The 26,918-nt window shown below is 50.7% G+C and overlaps 1 protein-coding gene across 1 annotated transcript in view; it reads left to right on the top strand.

The window, feature by feature from the left end:
• The window catches only part of C21H14orf132 (chromosome 21 C14orf132 homolog), a 47,187-nt gene extending 26,541 nt beyond the window's left edge, over positions 1-20,646 (top strand). Inside the window, exon 2 of the mRNA NM_001252510.1 lies at positions 20,002-20,646. Coding sequence (NP_001239439.1) covers positions 20,002-20,226 — 225 coding nt within the window. The 3' untranslated portion in view covers positions 20,227-20,646. The remainder of the gene's footprint in view (positions 1-20,001) is intronic.
• The last annotated feature ends 6,272 nt before the right edge of the window (positions 20,647-26,918 follow it).

Consider the following 26,918-nt stretch of genomic DNA (forward strand, 5'->3'; position numbering starts at 1 on the left):
TTTGTTTGCACACAGCTTACTCACATCTTTTGTCTCCTGGAAATCGCTGTGCCCTGTTCCAGTAATGCTTTATCCACTGGAAGAGGGTTCCGTAATGACATCGTCACTGCCTGCCTCTCCCCTGACCCCCAACCCTTAACTCTCCCTTCTGACTTTTAAAAGCCTCGTGAATATTGGTTTATTGAAAACTATGAAACTTATTAAAATGCTGCCAGGGGTTTTAAATGTCCGTCTCCTTGCTTGAGACTTCTTGCTGCTGCTGCTGCTGCTGCTAAGTCGCTTCAGTCGTATCCGACTCTGTGCGACCCCATAGACGGCAGCCCACCAGGCTCCCCCGTTCCTGAGATTCTCCAGGCAAGAACACTGGAGTGGGTTTCCATTTCCTTCTGCAATGCATGAAAGTGAAAAAATAAAGTGAAGTCGCTCAGTCGTGTCAGACTCCTAGTGACCCCATGGACTGCAGCCCACCAGGCCCCTCCATCCGTGGGATTTTCCAGGCAAGAGTACTGGAGTGGGTTGCCTTTGCCTTCTCTGTGAGACTTCTTAAAAGGCTCTAATACTTTACTTGCTCCGAGAACACTTTAAAGCAAAGCAGGATTTATCAGAACAGGTTTTAATCAAAGTTAACTTTTAGTTTTTCCCACACAGCACAGCACTTAAGCACGCTGCAGAGATTTCCATGTGATGTTGGAAATACTGGCCCATGAGATAACATCCCAAATACTTGGGCTGACCCTCCATCCCTAAGAGCAGACCCAGGTGGCCTCTCTCACTTGGGGCCTCATATGCATCTCCCTGGTCCCTGCTTCAACCAGATGCTGCCCAAACCCTTTGTGCTTTCCCCAGAATGCCCCCTGCTTCAAGGCCAGGTTCAAACCCCTCTCCGGGAAACCAGGTGCCCTGAACCCCGGGGGCCAAGGCGGTGCTCTCCTGTTCCAGCCTCTCGGCACTGCTCCTTCCCATCGCTGGGCTGGCATCGGTGCAGCCAGACGTCGAGGGCAGCCCCCGTGGCCCAGACTGTGTCATTCTTCCCAACCTGTCCCGAGGGCGGGGCATGGGGATAGTGTGAAGGCGAAAGTATCGGATCTGGTTCTGAGCTGCACCCCCCCACCACCACGCCCACTGGGGCCCTCAGGCAAGTCCTTGTACCCCAGAGCCGCAGTCTTTTGGCCAGTACCGACGGAGAGTGGCCGTGTTACACCGTGAGCCCTGAATGAGCAGAGCCAGTGGAGATGCGCTTTGCAAGGTGTAGAAGCTTCCAGTGCTGTACATGTTTGTTGGTCTCATGGATAAACAGTTAGTGAGTTCAGTCGCTCAGTCATGTCCAACTCTTTGCAACCCCATGGACTGTAGTACGCCAGGCTTCCCTGTCCTTCACCAACTCCTGGAGCCTACTCAAACTCACATCCATTGTGTCGGTGATGCCATCCAACCATCTCATCCTCTGTCGTCCTCTTCTCCTCACGCCTTCATTCTTCCCCAGCATCAGGGTCTTTTCCAGTGAGTTGGTTCTTTACATCAGGTGGCCAAAGTATTGGCGTTTTAGTTTCAGCATCAGTCCTTACAATGAATATTCAGGACTGATTTCCTTTAAGATGGACTGGCTGGATCTCCTAGCAGTCCAAGGGACTCTAAAGAGTGTTCTCCAACACCACAGTTCAAAAGCATCAATTCTTCAGCGCTCAGCTTTCTTTATAGTCCAACTCTCACATCCATACATGACTACTGGAAAAACCACAGCTTTGACTAGATGGACCTTTGTTGGCAAAGTAATGTCTCTGCTTTTTAATATGCTGTCTAGGTTGGCCATAGCTTTTCTTCCAAGAAGCAAGCGTATTTTAATTTCATGTCTGCAGTCACCATCTGCAGTGATTTTGGAGCCCGGGGAAATAAAGTCTCTCACTGTTTCCACTGTTTCCCCATCTATTTGCCGTGAAATGATGGGACTGGATGCCATGATCTTAGCTTTCTGAATGTTGAATTTTAAGCCAACTTTTTCACTCTCCTCTTTCACTTTCATCAAGAGGCTCTTTAGTTCCTCTTCACTTTCTGCCATAAGGGTGGTGTCATCTGCATATCTGAGGTTATTGATGTTTCTCATAGGTTGAGTTTATTCCAGCAGCTGGTTTGCATCCCCCTCATTCTCTCTTGCTGTGAGCTGGGAATTCGGGGCTCGGCTCACCCTCTGTCTTCCCCTCCTCCTGCCTCACCCACACACTTACTTTCCTCCCCGGCCAGGCATCTCTTCCCTCCCCCTCACCACCAGCCCCAGGGAATCTGCCCACCACCAGCCCATCAACACACATCTGTCCAAAGAGGAATAAGCCCTCCATCCCGTCCATCCCCCAAACATCAGAGGGTCCAAGATGCTCTCTGGGGGAGGGAGTGAGCCAAGGGTTCCCGGATGCCCCGGCACACCCCTGCAGCCCATTTCCCCAGCTCATTGCTTGTTCGCTACAGATTCTAGAGTTGGAAGGAAAATACTGAGCTCCTAATTCCAGAGTTTGAAAAAGTTCTTTTCAGAGATGCACAATCTTAAAGTAGTAAAACTAAAGTGGCGAGAACCATCAACTACTACTGCTGATAATAGTAGTGATGACAATCATTGCTAGAAAGTCGGTTGCTTATTATATTATTAACCATGCGGTGCCAGGCCCTGTGCTTAACACCCTGGGCCAAGCATTGAGCTCAGGTCTTTACATCTGAAAGCTCGTGAAGTCCTCACAGCATCCCAAGGAGGGAAGTGTTCTCATTGGTCCCATCTTACAGCTGAGAAAAATAGGGCTCGGAGAGGGTGAGGGACTCTTCTCTGGTCACACAGCTCTGCGGTAGCCAAGTCGGGTGTTGAAATCCGGACGGCCTGACCCCTTGTCCTGCCCTTTCTCTCTGTTGGGGTAGCTGGGGTTTGGTATAATCTGTTGCCGTTGGGCATGTGTGCTGTTGCCCCAGGTTTAAGTTGGTGAGTTCAAAGAGCTGCCTGCTCTTGGTTAAGTGACAGACAGCAAACGGGGCCACCAGGACTGCCGAGAGCAGCCGCTCAGGCTGGTGTGAGGACTAGCCAAGCTGCAGTGGCAAATGTGATGCTTGTGGGTGTGTGTTTAATTTACTGTGTTTTTTTTTTTTAAGTATACTGTGTTAGCCACAGTATAACCAGTGTATAACAGATGATGCCTGCGGGTGAGGAAGATTTAAGGAAATAAACGCCTCGCACAATTCCCCAGCTTTCTCACTCATTCTCAAAGAGGTAATTCCTCCACCACTGAGTCGTCTATCTTGGTAACAACACATCTCCTTAATGAGAAAAGTGAAAATGAAAGTCGCTCAGTTGTGTCCGACTCTTTGGGACCCCATAAACTATACAGTCCATGGAATTCTCAAGGCTAGAATACTGGATTGGGTAGCCTTTCCAATCTCCAGGGGATCTTCCCAACCCAGGGATGGAACCCAGGTCTCCCACCTTGCAGGTGGATTCTTTACCAGCTGAGCTGCAAGGGAAGCCCAAGAATAGTGGAGTGGGTAGCAATGGCACCCCACTCCAGTGGGTAGCAATGGCACCCCACTGCAGTACTCTTGCCTGGAAAAATCCCATGGATGGAAGAGCCTGGTGGGCTGAAGTCCATGGGGTTGCTGAGAGTTGGACACAACTGAGCGACTTCACTTTCACTTTTCACTTTCATGCATTGGAGAAGGAAATGGCAACCCACTCCAGTGTTCTTGCCTGGAGAATCCCAGGGACGGGGAAGCCTGGTGGGCTGCCATCTATGGGGTTGCATAGAGTCGGACATGCTAAGTAGCAGCAGCAGCAGCAGCAGCAGCAGCAGCAGCAGCAGCCTGTCCCTTCTCCAGCGGGTCTTCCCGACCCAGGAATTGAACCAGGGTCTCCTGCATTGCAGGAGAATTCTTTTACCAACTGAGCTATCAGGGAAAATTCCTGATGATAAATCCTCTCTCTATCTGCCTTGGACCTCTGGCACCTTTTGAAGTCAAAAGCCCTCGCAGGCAGCTTTCTTATTTGCTTACTCCTTCTCTCCGACCAGTCGCTTCCCTTACTAAGTGCCTGCTGTGTGCACATCACCTCTGAACTTCCCCATGAGCTGGCAGTCCAGGGGTTGCCCCACACACATGTCAGGTGAAGAAAATGGGCTTGGGGTGAGGTGGTATGCCTATGGCCACACCCTCCATGGGAGACAGAGCCTGAATCTGCACCCTGGCCGGAACCCCAGCCCTTCTTCCCACTTCACTTATGTGATGAGTGTCATGGTCTTTGCTCCCAGTTCATCAGGACAGAAAGCCAAAAGGACCAGTGGTTCTTTGTCTTACTCACCCTTTCATTTATCTGCCCTTCTTTCTTTTGCATGTTGCAAAAGCTGACATGGAGATTACAGTCACCAATGGGTATCTTTAGGTTTCTCAAGTGGCTCAGTGGTAAAGAATCCACCTGCCAATGCAGGGACTGCAGGAGACACAGGTTCGATCCCTGGGTCAGGAAGATCCTCTAGAGAAGGAACTGGCAACGCACTCCAGTATTCTTGCTTGGAAAATCCCACGGACAGAGGAGCCTGGCTACAGTCTACGGGGTTATAAAGAGTCGGACATGACTGAGCACATGAACCTGTGTGTGTTTGTACTTTACTCATTTGAAACAAGAGGGCTGTCTTTTCTGATTGAAAAGGAGGCGTTTTCTGCCTCTTCTTAGAACAAATTCCTCCTCCCACCCTCCTCCCTTGCCTCCAGCTGCTGGTGACAATCAGATTCTCTTAACCCCAATCTTCAGAGTGGCATCTTTGTCAGATTCTGCAGGAAATAAGCCCAGATCCCTTTCCCAAGCTTTTCAGCTGAAACTGAACCAGGGTTTTTCCACGGAGGACTGAAATGCTTTCTTGGGCCACCCCAGTCCTCGTTAGCCTTGGAGTATCCTTAAATACTCTTGGGAAGAATACAACCTCATTTCTAAAATGACTTCTCTCCAACAGAGAAATTTCCTGTGGCGCATAATACAGACTTGATTTTGCCCAAACAAGTCAGTGAGTATTTATTGAGTGCCTACTATGTGCAAAGCACTCAGGATCAAAGATAGCACAAGTGCTTCTGAATCTCAAAACAAGAGGGTGTCAGTACACAGTAAAACCATGACTGTTAGTGCATAGAAAAAAAATTTAATCTACTGTTTGAAAAAAAACACAAAACTCTGGGCAGTTATGAAGCGGTGGTCAGGAGGTGAGAGATGCTTGTTTGTTAAGTTGAGGCCAGAGAGGTTCTTAAGCACCTGTTGATTTGCAGCTGTGGACAAGGTCGCAGCCCTGCTCGTCCCTGCAAGCCTGCGGATGGTGGATGTTACCCTCGGGGACAGAGGATCACGATGGAGTAGCCTCTTGGCCATGCCAGTTGATCAGGGATTAAGCGTCCTTGTGAGCAATTACTTCTTAAAAAGTCCTCTTGATCCAAAAACAGGACGGTGGGGACTTTGGGGGAATAATAGAAGTCACGCCTGGGTCTTCTTGACTTGCTTTCCTGGCACTCTGGGACTCTGTTCAGGCCATCTCTGGATGCAAGGCCGTGCTTGCTGGAAGGAATTAGGCATTTGGCCTCAGCCTCTTATATCTTTGACTTCCCAGGTGGCTCAGAGGGTAAAGAGTCTGCCTGCAGTGCGGGAGACCCGGGTTCAATCCCTGGGTCGGGAATATCTCCTGGAGAAGGAAATAGCAACCCACTCCGGTATTCTTGCCTGGAAAGTTCCATGGATGGAGGAGCCTGGTGGGCTACAGTCCATGGGGTCGCAAAGAGTCAGATACGACTGAGCAACTTCACATTCACTTTCTTATATCTTCTCTGCCCTGTTTTCTTCACAACACACTGGGCTGTCCTTCTCTCCTGTGCCCAGGCAGGGGGCTTCAACATGGCTTCTCAATGGACCAGAAGAGTCTTTGTCTTCAGACAGGAACACCTGTCATCGAGGCTTCTTTCCAAGATGGTACCCGACACAGCCAATGAAGGATGGGGTGAGATTGCTATGAACTAGGTCCTATCTCATAGTATCAGAAGAATTTGGACAGATCAACCCCTTCTCTCTGCCTGACAGACTCCTCCCTGTCCATCTATCAGGATCCGTATTGAGGGACAGCTCCTTGTGAAAACCTTCTGGAAGCTTCCCAGGACATTGGTCATGCCTTGTCTTGTGCTGTGTCTGCCCCTTTTTCCTGCACACACAGGTGTCCCTGGGGAGGAGGGGTGTGGCGATACACCAGGACCTTTATAGATTGAAGGAGACTCTGGTGTCTTAAAACATTAAAAACATTCCATGGAGATGCCAGTCTTTCCTGCCAAGGATGTTGTTATTTGTTTCTTGTTGTGAGTACTCTGAAAATGATTTTGTCATTTTGTCACATAGAGGAGGGAAGGTTTTAAAAATCATCCAAAAGGACCCACTTAGGGGGGTAAAGAGGCTGGTGTACTGTCGCCCCATCTTCCCTTCTCTCTGGTATGCACACACCCACTGATGCAGAACGCACTCTATTCAAATTTTATTTCATTAGTTAATTCTGTCCCCACCTGTCTCCCTCCCTCTCTTTCTCCCGGCTTCTCTCTCTTTCCCTTTCTCCTTCTCTCTTCCTCCAAAATTGGGTTCACATGTTTTTTCTCTTGCACCTCAGGCTTTCACCCCGCCCCCTGGCGAATAGTAGATGCTTGTTTAGCCAGTGAACGAATAAATGAACAGTGGCATAAATTTCTTGCCATCACCCTCAGGCCCTGAGATTTTATTCTACTGGATAAAGAGAATTTGATACAATAAAGGCCCCCTCAGGAAAGGATGTGGGCTGCCACAGGGGATGCTCAGTTCATTGTTGAGATGCTATGGAATTACTCAGAAGATGCTATTGAATTCACTGGGGCAGAATAGGTACTAATTTATGACAACCTTTGCCTGCTGTTCTCTCAGGGAGAATTTCAAAACTCCCCATTGTTTTGTGTTTGCTCAGCAAATAGTCAGTAAGGTGGCATCAACTTGAACTGGTCTTGGCTGTTTCTCCTTAAGGTTCTTAGCCAGCTTCCTCTAAAAACAAGTGATGGCCTCTGCGTTCTCACTGTGGACAGGGTCCTGGAAGTCTGGACCCCCACACTGCTGTCTGGCATTTCTGTCTCCAAGGCAAGCATTCTCTTTATTCCTCGTAATCAAAGATGATGGGTTCTGACGAGACAGTGTTTGCTCCTGCTGCGTTGTGCTGAGTTTCTATGGCAACGGTTTCAAAGATGGTGAATTTGATTTTTCCTCTTAATTCTGTAATGCTCCCAGGCTTTCCAAAAATATCCTTATTTTCCTAGGCCTTCTGTGGGTCTAGAAATATTCAGCCACAACCAATAGAACCACCGCGCCCACCGGGTAGCTATTGTATCAAAGAGTGCAAGGTGCAGCAAGTAATTGAGAAAATATTTTTTAATAAAAAAATAGTTTTAGCATCTAGTCTGTGTGAATTGATGTGCTTGGCACCAGGGATTCAAAGAGAAATTAAACTCAGCTTGTGTCCTGAAAAAGCTCAGCCCTTAAGAAAGATATACAAGCACACAGCTAGCCCTAATACAGTGTACTGATAGTATAGTGAACTTGACATTATATACTATAATGTAACCCAAGTACAGAGCTAACTATGATGTAATGTAATGTAATGTAACATAACATGATGTAATGTGCTAAGTCTTGTGTGCTAAGTCGCTTCAGTCGTGTCTAACTCTTTTGACCCCGTGAGCTGTAGCCTGCCAGGCTCTTCTGTCCATGGGAATTCTCCAGGCAAGAATACTGGAGTGGATTGCCATGCCCTCCTCCAGGGGATCTTCAAGACCCAGGGATCAAACCCACGTCTCTTACGTCTCCTGCATTGGCCCGCAGGTTCTTTACCGCTATCGCCACCTGGGAAGCCCTCATGTAATGTTAGTACATGGCTAACTATAATAGAATGTAATGCAACATGATACAATAAATAAAATATAGTGTGATAAATGTAATGTAACATAATAAATATTTCATCAGTTGTAGGAATGAATTAGCGTGGGGCCCCAGTGGAGAAAGCCACACAGCCTGGAGTGACAACAGGGGTTAGGAGTTGGCAGATGTTGCTGGTTTCTGATCACTTATAGCTGTGCAAGCTCAGGGAAACGACTGCCCCTCTCTGAGCCCCCAGCCAGCCCCCTGCTGCTGGGCTGGTGTGAGGGTGAAATAGCTCTTCGTTGGGACTTCCTGCTCATCCCTGCTGGGCCCCTGGATGCTCAGGAGAGCCTCAGGAGAGGACATGAGCCCAGGTGGAGGACAGGTAGGCAGGTGAGCAGCCTGAGCCATGAGGCAGTTTCATGAAAATGCCTGGAACATAGAGCTCAGGGGTAAGTAAGAAGGACGGTGTGGCCCCTGCAGTTGGTGGGATCTGACCCATCACCATCCCTGGTCAGGAAACTTTTTGAGAGTCACCGTTGCACAAGACTAATGTCACAGTGGCCCCATGCTGCGAGGGGGGCACCAAATAAACACAGAGGTTGCTCTAAAAGTTCTCAGCATGTCGGAACTTCCCTGGTGGCCCAGGGGTTAAGTTTTCACCGTCCAGTGCAGGAGGCGCAGGTTCGATCCCTGGTTAGGGAGCTAAGATCCCCCGTGCCTTGAAACCAAAAAGCCAAAACATAAAGCAGAAGAAGTAGTGTAGCAAATTCAATGAAGACTTTTAAAACTCGCTGACATTTAAAAAAAAGTTCTCTGTGTGCACTCAGCATTGGCCTGGATGGCATTCTGCCTGGTCACATTTGGGGGTGCCGCATGGCTCCCCTCTCTCTTTGAGGGAATAAAGCGTCTCTCCTCTTGGCCCTGCGCAGCATCAGCATCCATGTACAGTGGCTGTGGAGTTGGCTGTGGGGCGATGCTTCACCCCTCACATACATGATGATGGTACCCAACCCAGGGGGTTCGTTGTTCATGATAAAATGCAGCCATGCCCATAAGGTGCCCAGGGCATACCTGGCATAGAGCAGGCTCTCGATAAATGGTAGCTACTGTTTTTATTTCCTCCACTTTGTCTTTAATTAAACCTCTTCAGGGTGTAAACACTAGCCAACAGGAGTGTCAAATATTGCCTTTAATTTCAGCCTCCGCGGAAGAAACACATAGGGAGGTGGGTGGCTGCCTGAGCGCCCTCAAGTTTGATGGAAGGGCAGGACGGCTCTTTTGCTTTGTGCTCTTTGAACAAAAGAGCCAAGTGTGGACGTCACTTCTCTGCTGGGGTAGCATCGCCAGGGGTCACGTGACTTCATGAGACAGCCAGCGGGCTTGGTGTTCCGGAGGCCTGGATGCCAGTCCCGGGTGTGTGATGCTCATTAGTGGTTTTAGACAAGATGCCTAAAGCCTGGGGCTGGAGGCGGTCACTGCAGACTAGCCCTGGCGCTGATCCTGACCCTGAGCTGCTGTGGAAGGAGGCAGACCCCTCCCGCTAATAGCCTCAGGGGGAGGAGAAAAGGATTTCCCACTTTCCAGGGAGCCCAAAGCAGGTCTGTTTGGAGCTCTTAGTTTCTGCCTGGATCAGAGCAAGCACGTGTCTGGGGTCACGTGGGGCATCTGCTGGTTGCCACGACTGGTAGAGAAGGTGGGCAGAACACAGCCGTGGTTGTTAGCCCAGTTACATTTGAATGTCAGATAATTTTTTACTACACGTATAATTTTTTTTTGCTCAAAATATGTCTAATATGACATTTGAGATATACTAAAATTATTTAGGGCTTCCTAGGGGCCTTCTGCGGAGAAGGCAATGGCAACCCACTCCAGTACTCTTGCCTGGAGAATCCCATGGACGGAGGAGCCTGGTAGGCTGCAGTCCATGGGGTTGCTAAGAGTCAGACACGACTGAGCGACTTCACTTTCACTTTTCACTTTCATGCATTGGAGAAGGAAATGGCAACCCACTCCAGTGTTCTTGCCTGGAGAATCCCAGGGACAGAGGAGCCTGTTGGGTTGCCGTCTATGGGGTCGCACAGAGTCGGACATGACTGACGAGACTTAGCAGCAGCAGCAGCAGCAGGGGCCTTCTGGGAGAAGGCAACGGCACCCCACTCCAGTACTCTTGCCTGGAAAATCCCACGGACAGAGGAGCCTCGTAGGCTGCAGTACCTGGGGTCCCTGTGAGTCGGACACGACTGAGCGGCTTTACTTTCACTTTTCACTTTCATACATTGGAGAAGGAAATGGCAACCCACTCCAGTGTTCTTGCCTGGAGAGTCCCAGGGATGTCGGAGCCTGGTGGGCTGCCCTCTATGGGGTCGCACAGAGTCGGACATGACTGAAGCAACTTAGCAGCAGCAGCAGCAGGTGGTGCTAATGGTAAAAAATCCGCCTGCCAATGCAGGAGACAGAAGAGATACGGGTTTGATCCCTAGGTCCAGAAGATCCCCTGGAGGAGGGCATGACAGCCCACTCCAGTGTTCTTGCCTGCAGAATCCCATGGACAGAGGAGCCTAGTGGGCTACAGTCCACAGGGTCACAGAGTCAGACTCTACTGAAGCAACTTCACACACACACACACAGAGACACATACACAAAATTATTTTCCTCAGTTCACTTCAGTCACTTAGTTGTGTCGGATTCTTTTCGACCCCATGGACTGCAGCACGCTAGGCCTCCTTGTCCATCATCAGCTCCCAGAGTATTTTACTACTATTACACACAAAAAAATTATTTTGTTGTTTATCTGAAATTCACATTTAACTGGGTGCCCTGTATTTTGTCTGAGGAATATTTTAAAAATTTTATTGGAGTCTAGTTGATTTACAATATTGTGTTCATTTTAGGAGGACAGCAAAATGAATCAGTTATATATATATATATCTGCTCTTTTTTTAAGATTCTTCTCCCATGTAAGCTGTTACAGAGTATATTGTCAAGTTCCTGTGCTGTGCAGGAGGTCCTTATTAGTTCTGAGGACTTTATCTAAGTGATTATCTGACGATCTCACCACTCAGGTCTCACTTTACAGCCATTTATAACTGACTCTTGCCTTCTTAGTGTCTGGCAGGCTTCTGAGCACTGGGCTTGAACCTTGGTGATGGCTCATCTGAGCTTCCTCCCTGGTGAATGAGGCTTGGAAAGAGGGGCAGGGCTGCAGCGGCCAGACCCCAAGTCTCCCGGCCCCAAAGGGATGTAGAACAATAGGAATGTTTTTGCGTCTTAGTTGCTCAGTCATATCTGACTCTTTGCAACCCCATAGACTGTAGCCCACCAGGCTCCTCTGTCCATGGGATTCTCCCGGCAAGCGTACTGGAGTGGGTTGCCATTTCCTTCTCCACGGGATCTTCCTGACCCAGGGATCGAACCCTGGTCTCCTGCATTGCAGGCAGATTCTTTACCCTCTGAGCTACCAGGAATGTTTTTACTCTAGTACAAATTTAACTTTTTCATCCACACTGTTGGGGTCACCGTGGGGCACACATGGCCAAGCGTGGTGTGGACTGGCTCCAGGGGGGTATGGCTGCCGTGGGCACTGGGACCCCATCCTCCAGAGTCTAGTTGAATCTACATGCGCCTGTGCCGGAACCCTGCAGTGCCAGGGCCCTGAGGAGGGCCTTCGAGGGGGCAGAGTCCGGTGGAGCCCGGGGTACAGCCAGCAAGCTCCCTTCATCAGCCACCGCCAACAAACCTCCCCTCCTCTGCCAGGTGCTCATTATTCAGGAGAGTGTCTGGCTGGTCTCTGGTGACTGCTCTTTGAAGATTTTCTTTTGAAAGCATCTTCTGCTCCTTCCCCTGGAGGGGCCCAGCTTAGGGGAGATTCATGTCACTTCTGACTCCTCGATGGAAACAGATGGGACCTGGAGGCCTTGCCTCCACGGAGCGGCACTGCTGTAGGGGGTGGGGTGGGCACTGCGTGGACCCTGGAGGACGGGGCCGCAGTGTCCATGACAGCCCTCCTGGATCCCTTTCACACCATAATGGGCCACACATGCCACACGGTGACCCCAACATGGAAGGACAGGCACCCCAAGGCAGGGGTACCACCCTGGCTTCCGAGGGGTCTGGTCCTAAGCATCCCGTGTGTGGTGCTCTCCTGTGTTGAAAGCATTGAACTGATGTGATGAAGTTTAAAACACCAGAAGGCAACAGGCATCCATATGCCCACCAACCAGAACAGACCCCTTTTAATATTTAATCATGCTTCCTCATCTTTCTTTTCTTAGAATAACATATTACAAACAGAATCAGTCTCCTTCCCCCCCATATCCTCCTTTCTCAGATAAATTACAGCTGCTGCTGCTGTTGTAAATCTGGCTGATATGTTTACCGTCCTTGTCTGTACATTTACCTATATGTGGATCCATGCATAATATATAGGATTATTTTTAAGGCACGTTTTTAATTTCAGGGATGATAACTAAGTTTATCTCGAGACTCGCTTTTTCCTCCCAAAAAGTGTTTTTCACATAGTATAAGGCCCTCCCAGCATCTCCCTTCTTCTATGAGGCTGTCTGCATTTTTCTTCCCCCGTTTTAATTTTTTTTTAATTAATTGATTTCTTTTTGCCCATGCCGGTTCTTCGTTGCTGTGTGCGGGCTTCCTCTAATTGTGGCTTCTTATTGTGGTGGCTCCTCTTGTTGAGGAGCACAGGCTCCAGGGCACACGGGCTTCAGTAGCTGTGACTCTCCGGCTCTAGAGCACAGGCTTAGTAGTTGGGTACATGGGCCTAGTTGCTCCGAAGCATGTTGAATCTTCTCGGACTAGGGATTGAACCCGTCCGTGTTCCCTGCAGTGTAGGCAGATTCTTAACCATGCGGCCACCAGGGAAGCCCCTCCCCAGTTTAAATGAAAAATCTGAACCTCAGATTAAGAAATGGGTCTTGAGCCCACAAAAAGGGAAACGTTGGCTCCAGGCCCAAATCTCAGCATGCTTGTGGGATTCTTGGCCGATGGCCCTGGAATTCATTCACTCACCAAGTGTTATAGTTTGGAGTGTCTGCCCTGTTCTAGGCTCCAAGACGCTGTGGGAAGGAGGGAAGGTCCCCACTGTCCTGGCAGTTATGGTCAGGAAATCTGTGCAGGTAACACTGACCTTCAACACTCTCTTCTGCTATCCCCGCTTCAATAAACCAACAAGACTTTTTCTGAACTTGACAAGATCATCCCTGATGAGGAAATGAGTTCCTTGCTCCCAGCCCCATCCTCACCCCATGCAGTGTCCTTCTGATTGCTAGCATCTAAGTGAGCAAGGGGCTTCCTGGGTGGCTCAGTGGTAAAGAACCCACCTGCCAAGTAGGAGACAGAGGTTCGATCCCTGGGTTGGGAAGAGCCCCTGGAGAAGGAAATGGCAAGCTGCTTCAGTATTCTTGCCTGAGAAATCCCATGGACAGAGGAGTTTGGCGGGCTCCAGTCCATGGGGTCGCAAGAGGGCTGAACATGACTTAGCAATTAAATGACTGAGCAAGAGAAGACTTCTTCTCTTGTTCTTTCTCCTCAAGCCATGCTCTTTTCTGCATGAGGGACCTCCTGGTGTTTGAAGTTAGGAATCATCACCCCCAGATCTGAGCTGTGAACTCATCCAGGCCACTCATCCCCTCCTCAGGGCTCCAGTGACGACACCTGCCCACGGGTATGAGAAGGCCCGGTTACTCATCTCCACAAGACTGTGACATCCAGGGGTCAGTTCCGGAAGCAGCTTAAAGTTAGACCTGGCTGGCTGGAGGAGCTTTCAGAAAGACCTTCCAGAGGCTTCTGGGGTCACCTGACTCTGAAGGGACTTTAGCCGTTATTCCCTCATTCTTACCAGGAGTCAGTTTCTGGTCAGATCGTCCCAACTCCCAGATGGTGGAATTGAGGCCAACCTTTTTTGGTTTTCTATTCATGGGGTTTTGCTGTCTATAGTTATTTTCATGTCTTACCTGGCACTTTGAAGTAGACTCTGTTTCACAACGGGAAAAAACCGTTAAAACCAACGAAGCTGAGGAGGTGGACTGAGCAACAGCGTGGACTGGACTCAGAGCATCTCTTGGCAGGTGGTCTCAACAAGACCTGTGGGGACGTGGAGGGTGGTCTGTACAGTCACAAAGGAGCATCTGATTAACTGATCGCACAAAAACTCACACCCGGAAAGGCCAGGTTCTCCACTCCCTCACTTCAGCTGAAGCAGCTGAATAACCGAGAATAATCTCGGTTTTGAATTACTACACAAACAGGAGAAGAAAAGAATATTCGAAATGACTGAGTGACCGGTGCCACATTTTATTTATCCTAGATGACCTGATTCTCTCCTTAGGAGAATCCAGCAGTTCTACCATATTATCTCCGTCACTTACAGGGAAGGAGATGGGGGCGAGTTGGGTAAACGATTCGCTCGGCTATACTCTCTGTAACAAAGCAGGGTTCACCCCCAAGTCTTTCTGACACCAGAGCCCACCCCTCCCCCACACCCTGAGGTGGCAGAATCAGACACGGGCTGTGACCCTGAGGTTTAGGGCAGAGAGGGGCTCACCGTGGAGAATGAGCTGTCCCATCGCCCGGGAGCTCTGGGATCAGGAGTAGGAAATTGGCCATCTGCTGATTTCAAGTTCAGTAATTCCACACGGTCGTCCTTGTCACTTTCTCTGTGTTATGAGGGGGACTGAGATGAGAGGACCGTGGCCTTGCCTTCAAGAGTTCCCCGTGTGGTGGGAGATCCACCTCCAGTCAGCCAGGCCTGTGGTGGGTACCTTATGTGGCCAGAGACCTTGCAGGCGTGAGGAAGATTAAGGGTCTTGAGATGGGAGATGGCCCGAGGGAGCCCAGTATAATGAGTGCAGTCAGACTTTGGACCTCCAGAACTGTAAGATAATAAATGCGTGTCATTTTAATTTTTTATTTTTGCCATACTGAGTGCCCCGTGGAACTTCCCTGACTGGGGGTGGGGTGGGGAGGGAGGGCAGGGATTGAACCCATGGCCCCTGCAGGGGGAGCATGGAGTCTTAACCACTAGAGCACCAGGGAAGTCAAATGTGTGTTGTTTTAAGCCACTGAGTTTGTGGCAATAGGAAACTTAAACGACATTAACTACCCACAGAACTGGATAGGGAGGGGCACAGGTGAGGCCTCTGGGAGGAGAAGTTAGCAGCCCCTTTGCAAGTAGGTGGCAGAGCTGCGTCAGCCTGGGGGGCTGCTCCCTCCTCCCCCCACCAACCAAAGGCTCTGGCCAGTGCCCCGCCTTTTCCCCCAACGATTTGGATGAAAATACCCACTGTGCCTCCATATCCCCTGAAGAGAGGAGAGGGGGGATCAGGCTAACGTCCAGAGATCTCAACGGAAGTGGAGTCAGGGGGCAGGGAGTGGTCTGTCTAAGAACCCAGGGCCCTGGGAGTTGGGAGAAGGAGAGGCTGAGATGGTCGCTGGGCAGAGGACAATGAGTGTGTGATTAATTCCGGGGAGGGGCGTGCAGCAGAGGTGTCAGGGAAGGGGGCTAAACCAACCTCGAAGTCCAGGCTTGCTCGGGAGGGAGAAATTCAGCTTCTGGCCTGGCCTGAGCCCCACCTTCTAAGAGGCCACCAGCTAACAGTGTCTTCGGCTTCACCTGATGTAAGGGTGGGCGGGTCAGATGAAGACCCTAGAGAAGGGTGGTGCCATGTCAGGGCTGCTGGAGGAGAGGGTACTCCCCCAGGTAGGGGTGGGATCAGCGGGGAGATGCTGGAGGGGTAGAATCGGCCAACAGTGTTGTCAGTCTGGTTGAGGGTGGTCGTCACTCATCTGTCAATCAGCAGGATTTATCAGGCACCACTGTGCTGATGATCTGGGCAAGGCTTTAGAAATTCCACAATGAGAAGTAACTTGTCTGCTCCTTGCTGAGAGCTTCCAGACCTCTGGGAGGGTCGAGATAAGAACTGCATCTTGAGACAGGAGCCCCCAAGGAGAGGTTGTGGTCTGGGGGGTACACAGGATGGAAGGCTATAGTGGACAGGACCATCAGCTAAGATCCAAAGGGTGAGTAGGTTTCATGGGAAAGTCTGGGCCCCTCCCTGCAGGACAGTCGATCACTGCCTCTGCTGACCCCCTAGAATGGATGTGCGTGATTCATCTGTAACCCGTCTCATCTATATCACCAGCTGAGGGGCAAAACAAGGTCACAGCTCTTCTATTTAAACTTTTGATTGTATTTTTAATAGAAGATACGTTAATTATTATTCTCATTTGTGTTTGTCATCCTATCTATTAAAATATACTAAGTATAACATACACTAATTTAATAATTTAATACACTGTTATAATAGACACATATAATAAGGAGGTTACTGTTTAATCACTATGTCGTGTCTGGCTCTTTGCAACCCCATGGACTGTAGCCCACCAGGCTCCTCTGTCCATGAAATTTCCCAGACAAGAATGCTGGAGTGGATTGCTGTTTACTTCTCCAGGGGATCTTCCCGACCCAGGGATTGAACCCACGTCTCCTACATTGGCAGGCGGATTCTACACCACTGAGTTACCAGGGAAGCCCAGAAAGAAATATACATAAGTAAAAAGATCATGTCAGTTAATCCCACTGTTCAGTTAACCAGTTCACATCTAGTGTCTTTCCAGATTTTTCTGATGCACATGTACACATATAGGGCTTCCCTGGTGTCTCATACGGTAGAGAATCTGCCTGCAATGTGGGAGACCTGGGTTTGATCCCTGGGTTGGGAACATCCCCTGGAGAAGGGAATGGCAACCCATTCCAGTATTCTTGCCTAGAGAATCCCCATGGACAGAGGAGCCTGGTGGGCTACAGTCTATGGTGTTGCAAAAAGTCGGACATGACTGAGCAACTAATACACACACACACATACATGTATAAATACTTTTACAAAAATATCATACTGTTAATACCATGTATAATGTTATTGTGTTATCTGTATTTTACTTGACCTGTGTATAGGTCTGTATCATTAAGACTGTGTAATCTGCTGGATAGATACACTAGAATTTATTTAATTCCCTCCACTGAACATTTTGTGTAATATTTAGACAACATCTTTGTGTATCTTTGGTATAATTGTTTCCCTAGGATAAAGTTCTAGAAATAGAACTGCAAGGTCTAAGAAAGGAGGACCCGAGTATAAATGCAGCCCCAGATAAATTCTCACAAAGTGAACTCACCGCTGTGACCTGCAGCGCCACCCTGCCGCCTGCCCCTTTAAAGGATCAGCAGGAGGCCTCTCCTGGTCGCCCCCTGGTGGCCTGTGTTTGTCACTACAGCTCCCAGATTGACACCTGTCTGGTCCCCACCTAAATAAAGGACCAAGCTGTGCTGTGGATGAAATGCCGAGCTCCTCTGAGTGTGAGCCAGTCAAAGGCTGCTCTTTGCAGCCCATAAAGATGCTCAAAAGCACCCGTTGCCCCAGTCATGGGGCATCCTTTAAAAAGAGGCCACTGAGATTCGGAGCAGGCGGCACACGGAACTGCCTGCAAGTAGCCTCTCAGTGTGAATTCGCTAATGGTTCGGGTTCCTCTCAGATATTCCTTCTTTTTTATTCCATCCCTCCCTCCTGCCCCTCTTTTTTGCTCCTTCCCCTTTCCTGCTCTCATCCCCAGCCCAGAACGTGGACCCCCAGAAGCAGGGGCCTCCCTGATCTGGCTTACTGCTGCAGAGTCTAGAACTGTGGCCCCTAATTAATAGTCCCTAGGAAATGGCAGCCCACTCCAGTATTCTTGCCTGGAGAATCCCAGGGACAGTGGAGCCTGGTGGGCTGCCGTCTATGGGGTCGCACAGAGTCGGACACGACTGAAGCGACTTAGCAGCAGCAGCAGCAGCAGTACAAGTCAGACGAATGGCTGAATGAGGCAGTCCCTGCTCTGCTCCCATCATCCCTCCAGGCAGTACACACATCCCCGCTGGAGCATGGTCCCAGGGGGTAGTGACTGTGCCAAGGCCCAGTACTGAGTCTGATCCAGGAATGGGGAAGGCTGTGGATATAACAGGAAGCACCCTGACCCCCAACCAGTGTGTCTGACTGGTCTCCGACTTGACCCCAGCACAGATGAGTGCAGTGGTCTTGACCCTTACTTACCCATCTGTGAAATAGGGGTACCATGGTACCCTGCAGTTGGAGACTAAATGATTAAATGAGAGTGTTTTAAGATCTCCAACACATTCCCTGACCATAGCTGGGTCTCTGTATGGGCAGTAGTAGTAATAGCTCGGTAAATGTTATCCAAGGAAGGCTTAACTGTCTAGTGCTCATTCATTGATGTGCCATTAAAAAAAGTTTATTATGGGCCTAAAAGTTGCCAAGGGGTTTCCCTGGTGGCCCAGTGATATAGAACCCACCTGCCAATATGGCTGACTCAGGTTCAATCCCTGGGTCGGGAATATCCCCTGGAGAAGGAAATGGCATCCCACTCCAGTATTCTTGCCTGAGAAATCCTATGGACAGAGGAGTCTGGTAGACTGCAGTCTAAACAATGACAGTAGCTGCCAAAGCCAACTCTGGGACTTAAGGCATATCAGCCTGTAAATGTGTCTGGAAGGGTCTGGACGGCCTGGACATTGATCTTCTGGACCGTATCCAGGGCCAAGCCCTCCCCTTGAGCAACCCACCTCCACAACACCCCCCCTCCCCTGCCACCCCGTCACCAAGTCTCAGGAGCAAAAGCCTTTACAAATGGAAGGAGAAGCTCTGATCCCTAGAGTGCAAACATGTGGCATCTTCCTGGGCAGTAAAGCATCCTTTACTTTAGTCATTCTTCTGAGGGGAATTAGTCATCCTTCTGAGAATTTTGTCCCTGAGTACTAGAAGCTCTGAAACAGTCATTGACTGGGAAATTCCGTATCTGGGTCTGCTCCAAAAAATAAATATGCACATGCAAGCCTGTGTGGATGCCCAAGTGTATGAACAAGGATGTTGTTGCTGTTCAGTCACCAAGTCGTGTCCAACTCTTCCTGACCCCATGGACTGCAGCACGCCAGGCCTCCCTGTCCTTTACCATTTCCCAGAGTTTGCCCAAGTTCCTGTCCTTTGAATCAGTGATGCCGTCCAACCATCTCACCCTCTGTCACCCCCGTCTCCTCCTGCCTTCAGTCTTTCCCAGCATCAGGGTCTTTTCCAATGACCAGCTATTTGGATCAGATGGCCAAAGTATTAGAGCTTCAGCTTCAACATCAGTCCTTCCAGAGAGTATTCAGGGTTTATTTCCTTTAAGATTGACTGGTTAGATCTCCTTGCTATCCAAGGGACTCAAGAGTCTTCTCCAACACCACAGTTCAAAAGCATCAATTCTTTGGCGCTCTGCCTTCCTTATTGTCCAACTCTCACGTCCTTACATGATTACTGGAAAGATCATAGCCTTGACTGTCCTGACCTTTGTCGGCAAAGCGATATCTTTGCTTTTTAACATACTGTCTAGGTTTGCCATATTTATAATAGGAAAACATTCAAATTCCTAAATCTCCAGTTCTGGGGAAATTATTAAATTATGGCTTGTATTTAGGATAGAATATTATTCAACTGTAAAATCACATTTTGATAGGCTTTTTAATACAGGAGTATAAAACAACATGTTTAAATGTTTTCTCTCTCATACACACACACACACACACAAAATTGGAAAGGAAAATTTCACAATATTGTTTATCCCAAAGTGGTGAAATTGCGATTCTCTTTTTTCCTCTCCTTTTGTATTTTCTTAATGTTCTGTGCTGAGCCCATATTATTTTTACAGTTAGGAGAAGAATAAAGACATGTGCGGATGTGTGCTGTCCGGGGGCTGGGGGCTGGTGTTTAGAGAGGGAGGGTCTGTACGTCCCAGTGAATTGCCAACTAGCCATGGGATTGTCACCTGCAAGGTTGCCGTGAACGTCTGCCTCAAAAGGTTGCTGTGAGCGCTCCTTTTTCTAGCTGAAAAGACGCGCTGTCGTTTATTTAAGGGCCAGACGCAAAGCCCGGTTTAGGGCTTTATCTTCACGCGGGGCTGCCGGACCAGCCACCCTCCCCTCTGCGGGCGGCCCTCCAGCCCCAGGCCCTGGTTAATTCTCTCTCTCTCCTTCTTCCCAGCTCCCCATGATGGGAGGCGCCTTCATGGACTCGCCCAATGAGGACTTCAGCACCGAGTACTCCCTCTTTAACTCCTCCACCAACGTGCACGCGGCCTCCAACGGCCAAGGGCAGCCGGAGGAGCCGCCCAGGTCCTCCAACGACGCTGTGCTGCTCTGGATCGCCATCATAGCGACACTGGGGAACATCGTGGTGGTGGGGGTGGTGTACGCCTTCACCTTCTGAGACACGGGAGCTCCGGGCCGGCTCGCCTGCGCTGGGCTCACCGCGGGCGCAGTCCCCATTGGCCTGTGACCGCACCCATGTTCTAGAACCAGGAGTTCTGACCGGGAGCACAGCCTCTCAAGCGGAGCGACCATGCATCGGAATTTACCCCAAGCAGCCCCGATTTCAAAAACCCCCTGCTGTGGTTCTGCTGATCCAGAAAATGTGGAAGCCTGGGCATCCAGCCCCTGGAGGCACGACAAGGCAAAACCTTCGGGGAACAGGTTGGAAAATTCTTGAAACTGCATTCCCCGAACATGAGACCGGAGGGAGCAGTCAAGTTTGGTTTAAAATACAGACATGATTGGATGATCCCTTGCTGGCACTGAATCATCACTCACGTGTCTCGTTTTTACGCAAACGTATTAATATCACACCCGGGTTGTGGGGTGCTGGGGCAAGGGAGGCCTTCAGCACCCGAGTGTTTCCACCCCAATCTGGTTTCTCACTCGGCCCCTCGGAGTATCCGTGGTGGTCCCTGGAAATGTCATAGAACATTCCTCCTTTGACTTGGAAATGGCGTCTTTGATGCCAGTCACCTGACCCCTTATGAAACCCAAGGATGGGGGAATTCCTGGTGACGTGGATCTCAGGGGTGGTAGTGATGGTGATTTTTATCTTCTGGATGGACTTTCTCAGCTTTGTAAAGAGAAGAGAAGGCGCCTTTAAAAATTAGACTTGCCAGGTGGATGCTGGCTACCCGCTCAAGAGGCTCTTTCTTCTCTCAGAAGTCACGGAACTCTAGAGATGAGGTCTGTGCATCTCGTGAATTGGTGGGTGGGAGAGAGAGGGGCGTGACTTGCCTGTGGTCCCAAAGTATGGAACAGCAGGGGTCAGAGCAGGAGAGACATTTCCTGACTCTGATTCAAGGCTGTCTCTGCCCCACCTCAGCCCTTTCTTGAGTACATTCCTGCCTTCTCAGCTGCCCTGGGTGGGGACAGACTATCCAGATGGTTCTGAAGCTGTGTGCAGGGTGGGCAGTGCGTTAAGACACCCACACTTTAGACTCCGCTAGCTACCATGCACTCTTGTGATCTGCCTGAGTCAGTTCCTGATATGCTTAAAAATCAGTGGCTGGGGAATTCTGGCTAGCCTGGGAGCCCTCTCATTAAGACCACAGGCCTGTCGGCCTTTTGAGTGCACCCATATGCTGGAGGAGATTCACACAGCAAAGGACTCGTTTTTCTTCCGTCCTTAGGAAAGTCCATGGCAAAGCACCCCCCTTCCCCAAGACAGCCCTCCCTGTCCTCCCAAGAGTAGGGGGAGCTAGGACACAGGCTGGCTTGCCCACAAGCCCAGAGTGGCTTTTTCTTTGCTTCCTGCCTGCAGTTGTACAAAAGGAAATAGATGGCATAAACTCCCTCTCGGAGGCTGAGAAACTTCAAAGACTGGTAAAGAAGCCCATATGTGTATTTGGGGACAATTATAAAAAAAAAAAAAAGAAGGCTGAATTCGTCGCTGTGGTGTCAGGAGAAAAGAATGTTCTTGATGACAGGTGAAGGGACATCTTAAATGTCCGGAGGCGGCCACTCGTCTCTGGGAGGTTGGCCCCGAGCTGCTGCATTAATGGGGTTACCAGCCTGACCTCCAGGTGGCTTTGACCTTCACTTGACCTGCAGCTCAAGTGGCGGTCATGAACGCTGAGCATTAGCGTGGCCTTTGGGGATTGGGAGAAGGGATGTTGCACCGCCTCTCTGGACTCTTTGTGGAACCGCTGAGCAGAGCGGGCCTCGCCGTCTGCAGGTAGGACCAGCTTAGAGGCAGGGCTCGGGGGTGGCCGTTTCGAGCACAGCATCTGAGATGCTTCTCCAGTAACCTTCTCTCTGTCAAGGCCTGGGCCCTGCCTGCCCCGTGAGCAAGGTCTTCATTAGATAGACACATGTCTTCATGAGCAAACCCAAGGAGTGAAGTCCAGAGCCAGGGTTGGGGAGACAAGCTGTCTTCATGGGGCTCACTCCTGTCCAAACACCCCCATTCTTTGCCTTCTGAACCCGCGTTCCCTGGAAGCCTGCAGCCCTGTCCGAGGTAGGTAGCGGCTCCCTGTACTCAAAGGGCCTGTGGGGATGGCCCTGGGAGAGAAGGTTCTATGTTGGTAACACTGGGAGGAGAGGGAAAGAGTGGAAAGGTTGACCTTTAGCTCTAAGGAGGCCTCCAGCCTTCCAGGGCAGCCCTGGGGGGCCCCATGGTCCCTGGGTGTTTCTGGGCATGGGAGTCTCTCCTATGAAGGTTTTCTTTCCCCTGACGAGAATGTTAGTTAAATTCAACTTTCAAGTCTCTCTCTCTTCTTAATGTCAGGGCCAGAGATGATCAGGAGTTTCAGGGACCTTCTCACGCAAACTTGACATCCGTACAGATCGCAGTGTCTTACCCAGGGTCAGCCCACTCCATCTCCTATGATTTTGTTTATTTTTTTCCAACTTTACTCAGATAACATTGGGGATTGACGTGCCTGTTAATTTCCAGCCAGAGTGCGCTGTCTTCTCCCTCTGGCCACAGAAGGGGTTCTGTCTTTGATGTTAAGTAAAGGCCGTACTGCTTGAGTCTGTCCAAGCCTTGTGCCCTGTTAACAGGCACAGATGTAATCTTCACCATTACCTTCGGTGGCGCTAGTGGTAAAGAACCCACCTGCCAATGCAGGACACCTAAGAGATGCGGGTTCAATTCCTGGGTCAGGAAGACCCCCTGCAAGACGGCATGGCAACCCACTCCAGTATCCTTGCCTGGAGAATCCCATGGACAGAGGAGCCTGGCGGGCTACAGTCCCTGGGGTTGCAAAGAGTCAGACATGACTGAAGTGACTGAGCATGTAGGCATTACTCCACATCATTGTCCTGAAATACAGATAAGGGACCAGAAGCTCAGAGGAGTGGAATAACTTGCCTGAGGCCACAGCAGCAAAGTGACCATCGAGATGAACCTGACCTATCTGGTCCCAAAGCCAGGCTCTTTCTGGAACGCCATGCAGCCTTTAGTGGCTGTGTGGCATCTCCAGGCACCTTTAAACCAGGCCGAGTCTCTAGAGGCCATTTCCCGAGGTCCCACGTTGTGGTATGGCCTGGCCGGCTCTGATCTCTGCAGGTGGAAGTGTCTGACCATCCTGGGCTGGGACATGCTCAGCCTCCTTGGGAAGGGGGTCCCTATTGCCTGCCCGCCTCTTTAAGTTGAACTCAAGTCTCTTTCCTTGGCCAGAGAAGCGCCCAGAGACCAGCGTTCTCAGGACACACACAGAAGGGCCCTGACTCAGAGCCCCACAGGGGGGCCCACACGAGGAGGGGCTCACACAGCCAGAGTCGATAAGGACAATCCTGGGACGGTTGGCGCTGCAGGTTGGGCCCCAACCCTGGGCTCAGGCCTTCTGCTGAGCGCCAAGACTCTCCTGAGCAAGGGGGACGGATGCTTCTCCCTTGGACCCTATTCTGGGGCTCCCGTTCTGGCTTCTCCCGGGTGAGGCTGGCTCCTGAGCCCACCCTGGCTTGACAGGCCCATGGTGAGGAAGGAGGGACTTGCCTCTTCAGTGGCTGCTCCTCGGAGGAGGCGTCCTACCTTTTCTGGAATGTTCTCTGTACTTGCTTCTCCCCGTGCCCCTCCACTTCCCCTCGGCAAGCTGTGAGCGTCCCACATCCCACACCTGCGTGTGCTTGCGTCTCACCGTGCACAGCAACACTTGATTTAGGAGGGCAGGAGCTGCGGTCCCTGGAGCTTTTGAGGAGCAGCCAAGCCGGAGGACACTGGAGCCAGGTGTGTCCCCAGGGGATTCGTAGGCCCTGGGGGAGATGATCGCTCTGCAGGCTCCCGCTCTGTCATCACTGCCCTTTCCCTGGGTCCAAGGTCAAGAGGCAGATGAGGCTACCTTGGCCCCATCTACCCATCTATCCCCCAGAGAAAGAAGCTCGTTTCTCCTTTAGGGAGTCCTCCGGGATCCAGGGGGAGAACTTGCTAGTAAGTACCGCTGGGCTCAAGAGACACAGGCCACTTTCCAGCTTGTTCTAAATGGAAGGCCTGGCTGCCTGCCGGCCCACTAGCATCCCTTGGAAGCTGTCCTTGGAGACTGGAGAGACTTAGCTGCTGTCTGCACTGCAGCCCGACTCCTTCCAGACAAACCGTCCTCTCCTCCTGCAGGAAACTGACCTTCACTCCTTATTAATAGTGATACCATTAACCGTGATTATTTTTCCTGCTGTCAGCCTACACACCTTCCTTGTGCTGTGAGCCATATCTCATTTACTTCTCCAGTCATCCCTCGGCAGGGGTGAGGGTGCAGAGACGTGCACGAGGATCATTGTCATTTTTTTTGTAGAGGAAGCTGAGGCCAGGCTGTGTGGCTGAGGAGCTGTGATCAGACTGTAGGCTTGCTGGTTACCTGACGTCTCCCTGCATCCACACCCTCTGTGATGAGCCCTCTGGGATGGAGCAACATCGATAGGCCTCTGAGGCTGGGCTCTGCTGGTCCTAGAGCATGGATTTCGATGGAAGTCCTAGAAAGGGACAGACAGCCGTGCACAGGTATTTGTCAGTCTCAGAATCTCGCAGCAGCTGGAGGCCTTAGAGAGTGTTTAATCAGGACTTTCGGGAGGTCAGCTGGGGCCAGGCTGTAAGTTAATGGAGAGCTGACAGGCCCCTGGATGGATGCCAGGCTGCGGGTCTCGTGCATTCGCCCGGGATCACTGAGGGAACCCAGATTCCCTGCCCCCAGCCTCAGGATGGGTATCCATTGTGTTCTCAGCCAAGCTGTTATCTGGCCCCCGTTGCCCCTTTGACTGTCCTCTGGGGCTTCCATCATGGCTCAGATGGTAAAGAGTCTGCCTGCAATGCGAGAGACCCAGGTTCGATCCCTGGGTCAGGAAGATCCCCTGGAGAAGGAAATGGCACTCCACTCCAGTGTTCTTGCCTGAGAAATCCCATGGACAGAGGAGCCTGGTGGGCTACAGTCTAAACAATAGCAATAGCTACCAAAGCCAACTCTGGCATTTAAAGCATATCAGCCTGTAAACGTGTCTGGAAGGGTCTGGATGGCCTGGACATCGATCTTCTGGACCATATCCAGGGCCAAGCCCTGCCTTGGAGCAACCCATCACCCTAACACCTCCTCACTTCCCCCCAGTCCCCTCCCCGAGTCTCAGGAGCAAAAGCCTTTACAAATGGAAGGAAAAGCTCTGATCCCTGGAGTGCAGACATGTGGCATCTTCCAGGGCAGTAAAGCAGGAATGGGGAATTAATCACCCTTCTGAGAATTCTGTCCCTGAGCGCTAGAAGCTCTGAAACAGCCATACCCGTTGACTGGGAGATTCTGTATCTGGGTCTGCCCAAAAAATAAATATGGAAGATCCCATAGACAGAGGAGCTTGGTGTGCCATAGTCCATGGGGTTGACAAGAGTCGGACGTGACAGCAGCTAACACACACACACACACACCCCACACACACACACAGAGCAAGTCCTGGATGTGCTGGGCTGTCCTGATGGAGACGCCCTGGGAGCTGCGCCCCTGGCCTGAGGGAGCATCGGGAGCCTGGCTGTCCCGTGTGCGCCCGTCCTGCCCCGCCTGCTCCATGGGGCCCTGGTCTTGGTCAGCAGTGAGAGGGTGAAGGACAGCCAGGGGACGGAGCACTGGGAATGCATGGGGCTGGAGTCAAAAATCTCCAAGTGGAAAAAGAAGCCCCTCCAAGAAACTCAGGAAATCAGAGTTCTTCAGTGGTGGCTGGGTGTCCCCAGCAAGTCGCTTCTGGAGATCAGACCTTGAGCATTTTCTTGCCCTTTTTTTGAATGGGAGGATGGAGGTGGGCAGGGGCAAAACAGTGCAGACCGTAGTGACTACAGGGAGGAACGTTCCTCCCAGAGTGAGAAGACAGCAGCTCTTGGGACTGCAATGAAATGAATGGTTGTTGCTGCTGCTGCTAAGTCGCTTCAGTCGTGTCCAACTCTGTGCGACCCCATAGACGGCAGCCCACCAGGCTCTGCAATCCCTGGGATTCTCCAGGCAAGAACACTGGAGTGGGTTGTCATTTCCTTCTCCAATGAATGAAAGTGAAAAGTGAAAGTGAAGTCAGTCTCTCAGTCGTGTCCGACTCTTAGCGACCCCATGGACTGCAGCCTACCAGGCTCCTCCATTCATGGGATTTTCCAGGCAAGAGTACTGGAGTGGGTTGCCCTTGCCTTCTCCGGAATGAATGGTTAAGAGTACTTAAAACTGACTATGTAAATTTTGGAATATAAGTCCGCATGGCTTGTTCTGAGTCATGGTAAAAGTTGTATATTTTTTGTCAACATAGAGAATAAAGGCAGAGAAAGCCCTTGGAGAGGTTGGTCGGGCTGCCCAGTTCCCAGCATGTGCGGGCCCCTGCTTTTTGACCACTGTGCGCACTCATGCCTGCCCAGACCTCTCCAGCCAGCTGTCGGGTGAAGCCTTTCATCTGCTCCTGGGCCCTTTTGCAAGCTGACTTCCCGCCTTCCCAGGAGGAGGTTTGAGACCGCTGCTGCCTTGGGAAGAAGTCCTGACAGATGTATGAGGCACATCCACAGGGAATCTGTGACTGCTGGGGGGATCCAGAGCCCTCCCCGCCACCGAGCCCCCTCCACGTGGTAAGCGGCCACCAGGGGCCTCAGTGTCAGTTTCATCAGCTCTCTTTCCCCCAATGTCATTATGAACCAGAGAA

This window comes from Bos taurus, chromosome 21 (genome assembly GCF_002263795.3).
Source record: "Bos taurus isolate L1 Dominette 01449 registration number 42190680 breed Hereford chromosome 21, ARS-UCD2.0, whole genome shotgun sequence".
NCBI classification, from domain to species: domain Eukaryota; kingdom Metazoa; phylum Chordata; class Mammalia; order Artiodactyla; family Bovidae; genus Bos; species Bos taurus.